An 8,593-nucleotide genomic window follows, 5' to 3' on the forward strand; every position below is an offset into this window, starting at 1 on the left:
TGGATGAGGCTTTGAGCAACCTGGTCTAGTGGAAGGTGTCCCTGCTGATGGCAGGGGGGTTGGGACTGGATGAGCTTTAAGGTCCCTTCCAACCCAAACCAGTCTGGGATTCTGTGATTCTTTTAGTTCCCAGCAGGTCAGTTTCCCAAACTTGCCACCTGGGAGCAGATCATAGAATCATAGATGGGGAGGGGGCAGCGCTGGGTGCTCAGGGACACCCCCGTGAGCAAACCCGCTTCCTCTCTTGGCAGAATTTATTCACAGATTCCTGCCCTGGGAACTCCAGATCATCACACGCTTGGACCACAGGAACATCATCCACATACACGAGATACTGGAATCTGCAGAGGGTAAGATCTGCCTCGTGATGGAGCTGGCAGAAGATGGGGACATCTTTGACTACGTGCTCCGTGAGGGTCCCCTGCCTGAGCCCCAGGTCAGGGAGCTCTTCCGCCAGCTGGTAGAAGCCATCCAGTACTGCCACAGCTGCGGGGTGGCCCACCGGGACCTCAAGTGTGAGAACGCCTTGCTGCAGGGTCACACCTTGAAACTGGCAGATTTTGGCTTTGCCAAGCTGCTCCCCAGGGACCAGAGGGAGCTGAGCTGGACTTTCTGTGGCAGCATCGCCTACGCGGCGCCCGAGGTGCTGCAGGGGATGCCCCACGACAGCCTGAAGGGCGATGTCTGGAGCATGGGCGTCATCCTCTACACCCTGCTCTGCGCCCGCCTGCCCTTTGATGACACCGACATCCCCAAGATGCTGCACGAGCAGCAGAAAGGAGTTTCCATCCCCAGACACCTGGGGATCTCCATGGAGTGCCAGAACCTCCTTAAAATGCTGCTGGAACCAGACATGACACTGAGACTGTCCATCGAGGGGGTCAGCAGGCACCCATGGCTGACTAACCCCTGAGTAGGGCTCACCCTACTCCCTCCAAATGGAATAGATTGTTTCTAAAATGATGATAACTCTCCCCAAACGGAGCAGATTGTTTCTAAAATAATGATAAATTTTGAAATTTGTGTTTCCCATCTCTCCAGCCTCTCTCCTGCCACACAGACCCATCCCAGCCATCACCATCCTTGCAAGGAAAGGCAATGAGGACACCAGACACAGGCAGAGACTCTGTAGAATTCCTTTAATTGCTGTTAACTGCAAGTCTGTAAAAGTTTTGGAGAAAGTTATGGTTACAAAACTACCAGCTGTTAGAATTGTTCCTGGTTTTCACCCCAGCTAGAAAAGGCTCAGGGAGATGCAGAATAGTTCAGAACAGAGAATATTGCACAGACAACCAAATGGTTAATTTAACTAAAGAAAAAGGGGCAGGGGGGGGAAGTGACCCAGATGAGAGCACTGCACCCTCAGAGCTCTGCTGCAGGCCCAGGGAGCCGGCCGTGACTCGTACCATCACCCCCAGAGGGGACACAGCCTGAGCCCCCCGCCCCGACCCTCCCACTGGTGTCACCTTCCCACAGCAGGTTTTCCTGCTCCAGCTAAATTTAAGCCCAGGAGGAGGTGAGGCCACAGCACCTTTCAGAGGTTCTGCTGGGGCTGATGTGCACCAAGCAGGATCAGAGCTGTAGCTCAGGCCCAGCCCTCAGGGGTTTTGCAGGACATGCTCTCATGTAAGTGTCTGAAGTCACCGCTGCCACCAACTCACCTGTGTGGGGAGCTGCATTTAAGAGTCTCCCCAAAGAGGGGGAAAAAAATACCAAAACAACCCAAACTCAGCCCAAAACCCCAACTCTTCCAAGTGCACCTAGGTTAATGTTATCCAAAACCAGAAGTAAACCCACAGCTCCAATGAAGCAGCCCTGGAAGGGGTGGAAGGACAAAGGGAACGTGTGTAAAACCATCACCTGGAAGGGCAGGGACAGCAGCGAGGGCTCTGTCCCTTCAGGACAACCGGACTCAGCAACAGCCACTGAGGAGCATCTCGTGCTGTTAGAAGGGAACTGCCCCAAAAACAGAGGCTGTGGGTCTGGGGGAAGCACTGCAGGCAGTCACAGGGATTAAGTGAAGGAACCCAAGCGAGCACAGCCAGGCTTGTGACCTGGTGTGGGTGGGACACGAGGGGACACAGTCTCATCCAACAGCCGCCACCCATGTTTGGGTGCTTCTGCCTCCCCTTGGACTGGGAAAGGGAACAGCCAAAGCCTCGGTGCCAAAGCAGAGGTTAGAGTGGTCAGTGGGCCAGATTGGGGCTTTGCAAGGGCTGAACTGGGCTCCACAACAGGCAGGTTCTGCTCCCAGGGTGACCCAAACCAGAGCCTGCCCAGAAGGGATCAAGTAAGAGCAAGCCACAAGTAATTTGCTTGGGAAATTTACCTAGAAACACACAAAACCCAGCAGAGGAAGGCAGTGCAGCTGTAAAGGGAAAAGCAGCAGGTTGTGATCTCAGAGGAGCTGCTGCTCTTGCAGCAGGGAACTGGAGTTTCCATTTTAAAAAGCTTCCATGATGAAAAGCCAGGCAGAAGCTCAGGGTTTGGCAGGGAGTTTGGCTCCTTCCAGCCTGGTCTCTGGGTCAAAGCCACAAGCCAACTGCCTTTCTTTGCAGCAACCAGTGGCACAGCAGGAGGGGTTTCTACCACAGCACCTCCAGCCCCTGGCTGCTCCCTACACAGGGGTTTTCTCCAGGGATGGCCTGGCCAGGAGCGGAGAACAGCAAGCGAGCAGGAGCAGCTTGTATCCGAGAGCCTCTGAACTGCTGTGCTGCAGATTACACGAGCACACACAAGCAATCAGCCAGCTGGCAGTTTGGTGGCACCAAGCAATCCTGCCAGGTGTCCAAGCACCCAGCTCACCCCAGGGACCCCTCACTGCATTGTATCTGCCTCTTCCCGACGCTTTCGGGGCAGTCAGCTTTGGCTTGACCAGTCTCTAGGACCTACTGAGAAGATGGGCTCCCTAGCAGCTAAGTGTACGAGTGAACTCCTGCTTCTTCCTCCTCCAGGTCTGAAGGGGGTCGCTTGAGTTGCCCACAGAGCGGGAATAAAGCTCCTCCAGCCTGGAATTGCAATTCCCCAGCAAAGTTACACACAAAGGAACAGCCGGTCCGTGATTTAATTCACATTCGATGGTGGAAATGAGCCTGTGACACACACTGGAAGCAGTTGCTTTATTCCCAATCTTCCCACTCTTCATCTTCCAGCTGTAAGCAAGAGTAACATCCTTCAGTTTGTTTCTGTAACTCAACAGCCATCTGCCAACAGAGCCTCCTGCCCAGGGCATCTGAGTCAGCACAGCCTGACGCATCCTCACGCTCCCACACCCTCACAACAGGGATTCGCTCGCTGTTTCCCTTGGGGAACTTGCACACTCATCCCTCTTTGAGCACATCCCATCACTCTCTGCTCCAGCTAACACCCACGCTGAGATCCTGAGCTAAACCTGTGTCCTCAGAGATGGAGGAGCCTCCTGGGAGCTGCTCTAGGCTGGCAGTTTCCTGCTGTGGCTCTGCCCTTCCAGGCCAGCAGCAGCCACGTCGCGCTGCACGGCTGCACGGCCTGGGCTCCGCCACAGGGGCTGAGGGATTCGCCCTCCTGCTCTGAGGCACTGCAGTCCCTCTGCACCTCCCAGGGGAAGCACCCAGCAACAGCAGAGCTCACTCAGCATCACCCCAAGGAGTTGCTGATGGTTTCTGGGAGCAATTTTCTTGCCTATTTGAGTGAGCACCTCCCCTCAACTCACCTCCCCAGACACTTCCACCTTCGAGAGCGCCAGCTGCACCTCCTCTTCAGTCATGTCCAAATCAAAGTCCTTTTCCCAGTCCTCACTGATATCTGTGCTGGAGCCTGTAACCACAAACATCACAACTGAGCCATCAGAGCTGGACGTGCTCTCCAGACACTCTGGCCAAAGCACACAGCTGCCCAAGCCCCCCAAGGGACAGCCCACAAAGCCCTGGCATTCATGAGGCTCAGATCTGCCCGAGGAGAGAAGCCTCCCCCATTCCCAAGAGCAGGCTGTCAGCTTGCTGAGATGGGATGGACTGAACTGCACTTCCCCAACATGGGCTGGTTCAGAACAAGTGGGAGAGGTGAATGTTGAAACATGTTCTCCTCTGGCCTGGGAGAACTAGGATGTGTCACACTTCAGTCACACGGAGAATACAACAGATAAAGAATGACAGGAGTGACCTAGATACGGGGACTATCACAGTCCCCAACAGAATGAACAACCTCCTGGGACAGAGGAGCAGCAGGGACACTCCTGGGGGCAACATGCAGAGGGAAGGAGCCACCACTTCACCTACACAGACCACAGCCTTGCCCCAGCAGGCCAGAGACCACAGGTTGTCTCTGTTCAACTGACAGACTTTTGATTTCTTGTCTAATTTCATTCTGCTCACAGACCCAGTTCATTATATTTGGCCACTTTGCTGGAGCTTTGGTTGCTTTCAGTGGCTTTATAATCCTATATCCAACATAACCATTATTCTGGGAGACCTGCAGCAGGCTCTGCTGAAGGTAGAACCCCCTGACATGAAAGGTCTGTAAATAATGGCAGCCAGAGCTGCAAAACGTCCCTCCTCGGGGTCCTGGAGGAGTCTCACCCTCTGTTCTCTGGGGGAGCACAAGAACGGGGCTCAGGCCACAGCTGCAGCACTGGCCAAGCTGCCTGCTGAGAGCAGATTGTCACTATCTGATGTGACCAACTCGACCTGCCCAACAGCACAAGGATTTGCTTTCATTTTAGTTTGGCCATTAGACAGTCTTCGGATCAAACTTTCCTGGGCGATTTTGGCAAAACCCCTTTTCTCCTCCTACATCATCACAAAATCAGAGCCCTTTCCCCAAAAGCTGCCACCCCAGCAGAAGGGTCCCAGGCTGTGTGGTGGCCCCACAGACGCACCTTTCTTGCCGTTGTTGGAGGGAGTGGATTTCCCGCTATCCGAGTTCAGCTCAAACACTCGTAGATCCGTTGGTCCTTCATCTTTCAGAGTCTCTGTCCTGCCCTGGGCTTTGCTCTCCACCTCTTTGAGCTCTGTAACAGCCGGTTGCTCTGAGGATGCTGCTGACTCCCGGGCAGGTGCAGAAGGATGACCAGGTTCTGGTGGCTTTGGCAGGGAGCTCTGGTCTTCTGAGGTGGCCTCCAGCAGCTTCTGGGAGATGTCTCCGGTCCCAGCTGGTTGTGCTCCAGGCTGTAGCTGCGCAGCAGGCACAGAGGCAGGGTTTGCAATCTGAGTCACAAGGGAGATGCTCTCACTGCTCTCAGAGGGGCTCCCCTCTGCTGGGGTCAGCTCCGGAGGGAGGACAGCCCAGCTTTCCTCTGAGGGTCCCTTGTGAGCAGTGGGGTGGTTTCCCTCCAGGGCTGCAGGGGCAGATTCTTTCTCTGCTGCTTCTGGAAATTTCACGTTTGCACAAGGCAGGGGTGACATCCCCAAGAACTCCTCTGTAGGAAGGCAGAAGAGAAGTGAGAAATAGTTCAGCAAGTGCAGCAGCAGCTGAGAGCGCAGCAGGGTCGGCTGCAGCTGAGCTGGGAGCTGAATTTGTGGGAGCGAGGAGGAGCCACCACCCTCTCTAACTGAGACCTGCCAAGGTCTGCACAAGCCCTCCCGCAGATCCCCAAGCATCTGACTCACCTTCATCTTCTTCCCAGCCTGGTTCCTCTAGGTGAATGCTCTGCTCTGCTCTCTGCTTCAGAGCCTCCCTCCGGGCTTCATCCTGCAGGGAATTCAACGTCAGCACTGACTCACATCCCCAGTCCTTCCTTCCCCCAGGTATTTCAGCATCAGCAACAAGAAGGACACAGCCAAGGCAACCCAGATCCCTGCTTTTCCATGAAAAGTATCTTCTGCCTCGTTAGTCTGCATGAGAGAGCTCCTTGGAGCATCCACCCACCTCCAGGTGACACTTACCTGCTCCAGGCGATGCACTTTATAGAAGTAGCGCTGCCAGAATTCAGCATGAGAAACAGCCACCGGGACCTGGGAGCGACACGGGAAACACCGGGAGTCACTTCAGAGGGAGGGCTGCGCCACTGCCTTGCTCCCCTCATAACCTGCACAAGGCACCTGTATTTTCAGGTGCACAGACTCAGGACCAAGCCTCAGGTACACACTGGCAGACACGCATCAGACAGCTACAGGGGAATTTCTGTTCCAGCCTCATGACAAACAAGCAGGGAAGAAGAACACCAAATGCTGCCTAACGTCCCTGTGCCAGTTGACCATGACACCACAGGCCTTTCAACCATCAACTCCAGGGCCCAAACAGCTCAGGGCTTCCCTGCACCTCAGGCAGAAGCTGCTCACTGCAGGAGCCAGGCAGGGCCTTACCATTTTGGTGTAGAGAGCCCGGATGGAAGGGCTGGTTGCCAGCAGCTCTGCGATCTCCCCTTTCTTCTCCTCCAGGTTAAACTGAGAGAGCCAGGCCTCAAGGAGCTCAGCAGGGCCTGCACAGGACGAGGACAGAGGTAACAGTCCTTGGCACAAACAGAGCAGGAAGAGTTTGGGGAAGTTTCACTGGAAAAATACTATTGACCAGACCAGGTGGGGTGAGCAAGGGGCAAAGGAGGAGGGAGATGTGGGTCTCTGAGCCCACCCAATGCCGTGGGTCCTCTGTCAGTACAAGGTCACATAGCACCAGTTTAAACTGACCCAGGAAACCCTCAGTCTAAGCTAGTCCCCAGTGCACCAGACAGATCTGTTCTCCATAAATGGTGACCCCACCTACAGCCAAACCAGTTCTGGGCAATTCAGGACGACCCACAGACCCCAGGCAAGGGCCAGGTTAGCTCTGCAGCACCGCCCAGCCCTCCCGTACCATCGGGTTCGTTGCAGTAGGTGGCCGGGTCTGACTGGAGGCTGTAGAGACGAGCCTGGAGGAGGAGACACACAAGGCAGAGCTGTCAGTGGAGAGGCAGCAGCAGAGCCCTGAGATGACAGTGATTGGGACTTTGCATCCCAGAGAGAAGCTGCAGGAACAGGACACTCACCTTGGCACTGTCGTAGGGCTCTGTGGTACCTGTGGGTGTTGCCATCAGAGTTATGACATCGCAGTCAATGGTCTTATCTGGTGAGGGAGCAAATGTGTCTGAGATGACACCCAGGAAGTCAGAGAGTCCTTTCCTCACCTTCTCAGTTGCACCTGAGGAAACTTCTGTCCTCTTGAAAAGAAAAAGCAGCACAGTATAAGCAACAGTGCCTGCAGCAGCAGGACAAGTCTCAGCCTTTCCTGGACAGGTTCCTTTAAGGAAGCAGGATTTCTCTCCCTACAAAAAAGTGCTAATGGTGTGATTCTGTGGCCAGGGCTGGGTGGAAGGCACCAGCCTCGGGTGGTGGTGGCGCAGGCAGGCCTTGTAATAGGTTTGTGGGGAACTGAGCCTAAGCTTTGAGGGGAGGGACACAGCCAGGTTTGGAGACTGGCTGGTTTGGGGGTTGGACTGTGAGAGCAGCAGCTGTGCAGGGTTAGACTGGCAGCTTGTGTGGAGATCCAATATCACACAACAGTGACACTGCCAGTATCCAACCTACATGGCACACAGGGAGAGGGAAAGCACAGGGAACCTTCCTCCACTCATCTCTAGAGGTTCCTCACCCCTACACCAAGGAAATCCCAGACAGTGCTCAGCACCAAAGCTGCACCAGGGAGAAAGCCTGAAACCTGAAGCTCATGGTTACACGTTGGGGTTTGTTCAGAGGATCATGTCCCTGTAGGCAGGTACATCCTATCCACTCCCTGCTTTGCTTTCTGCAACAAGGATCCCAGCTCTCCTCCTCCCATACTCACTGCCAGCTTGTCCTTGACCACACTGGCCGTAGCAGCGATGGTGCAGGCTGTGTCATGCTGCACTACTTGAGTGAACTCAGCCAGGTCCCGTTTCATGAATTCCAAAGCTTCTGTGGACTGTAAGAAGATGATAAATAGATTGTGTAATCTTTTTGCTCCCTGACAAAGCCACGGCCGCTCTGGGAACACCTGGCACACTACAAAGGTTAAACTGTGAGAGTCCTTAACCCAGCTGAGCCCTTACCCCAGTGAGTGCAACGGGTAAGACCGTAAGAACTAGAATAACAACGGGAAACAGCAACCATCAGAACACTTTACAGTGGGTTTTTTTAAGCTAAGAATGGAAAAAAACAGGTTAGGAAAAGCCTTGTTCTGATACTTAGTGTATAATTAACACAAGTAATGCTGTCACAGGCAGGAAATTACACACCAGAAAGTGATGCTGCAAGCACATGCCCTCCCTGCTCAGGTGGTGATTTTCACATCAGGGCCCAACGCTGCTCCCCTGGAGCTGCAACACCCCAGGTCCCCATGTCCCACACTTATAACAAACACACCCCAACCCTCCCCGTGTGCACCGACCTGTCCCCTTCCCGGGGTCACAGGCTGTGCCGCAGCCGCCCACCCTCGCTGGGGGTCAGGCAGCCGCTGAGGCCGGGGTCGGGAAGGATCGGGGGCGGTGGTCAAAAAAAACAGTTACAGCCCAACCATCGCTGCAGCCCCGCGGGGAACCGGCCAGCGCCGCGATTCCCTCAACCCACCGACCCCCGGGCAGCGAGACCGCCCCGAAATCCCGTCTCATCCCATCCCGGAGGCTCGTCCCGTCCCGATACCGCTTCTTACCTTCTCCTTGACGGCC

General features: G+C 54.9%; 2 protein-coding genes across 2 annotated transcripts in view; one reads left to right on the forward strand and one right to left on the reverse strand.

Moving 5' to 3' along the window:
• TSSK3 (testis specific serine kinase 3) overlaps positions 1 to 913 on the forward strand; it is a 1,418-nt gene extending 505 nt beyond the window's left edge. The window contains exon 2 of the mRNA XM_010166853.1: positions 252 to 913. Within this exon, the coding sequence (XP_010165155.1) occupies positions 252 to 913 (662 nt within the window). The remainder of the gene's footprint in view (positions 1 to 251) is intronic.
• Positions 914 to 2,903: 1,990 nt separating this feature from the next.
• Positions 2,904 to 8,587, reverse strand: BSDC1 (BSD domain containing 1). Its single transcript, XM_010166854.2, has 10 exons — positions 8,578 to 8,587; positions 7,735 to 7,851; positions 6,941 to 7,111; positions 6,769 to 6,823; positions 6,282 to 6,397; positions 5,862 to 5,930; positions 5,586 to 5,667; positions 4,856 to 5,395; positions 3,692 to 3,795; positions 2,904 to 3,152 (listed from the first exon to the last, which is right to left on the reverse strand). Exons 2-10 carry the CDS (start codon positions 7,828 to 7,830, stop codon positions 3,120 to 3,122), a joined length of 1,266 nt encoding a protein of 421 aa, XP_010165156.2. The 5' UTR covers positions 7,831 to 7,851; positions 8,578 to 8,587; the 3' UTR covers positions 2,904 to 3,119.
• Between the last annotated feature and the right edge of the window lie 6 nt (positions 8,588 to 8,593).

Source organism: Antrostomus carolinensis, unplaced genomic scaffold (assembly GCF_000700745.2).
Source record: "Antrostomus carolinensis isolate BGI_N321 unplaced genomic scaffold, ASM70074v2 scaffold24814, whole genome shotgun sequence".
In the NCBI taxonomy this organism is placed as follows: domain Eukaryota; kingdom Metazoa; phylum Chordata; class Aves; order Caprimulgiformes; family Caprimulgidae; genus Antrostomus; species Antrostomus carolinensis.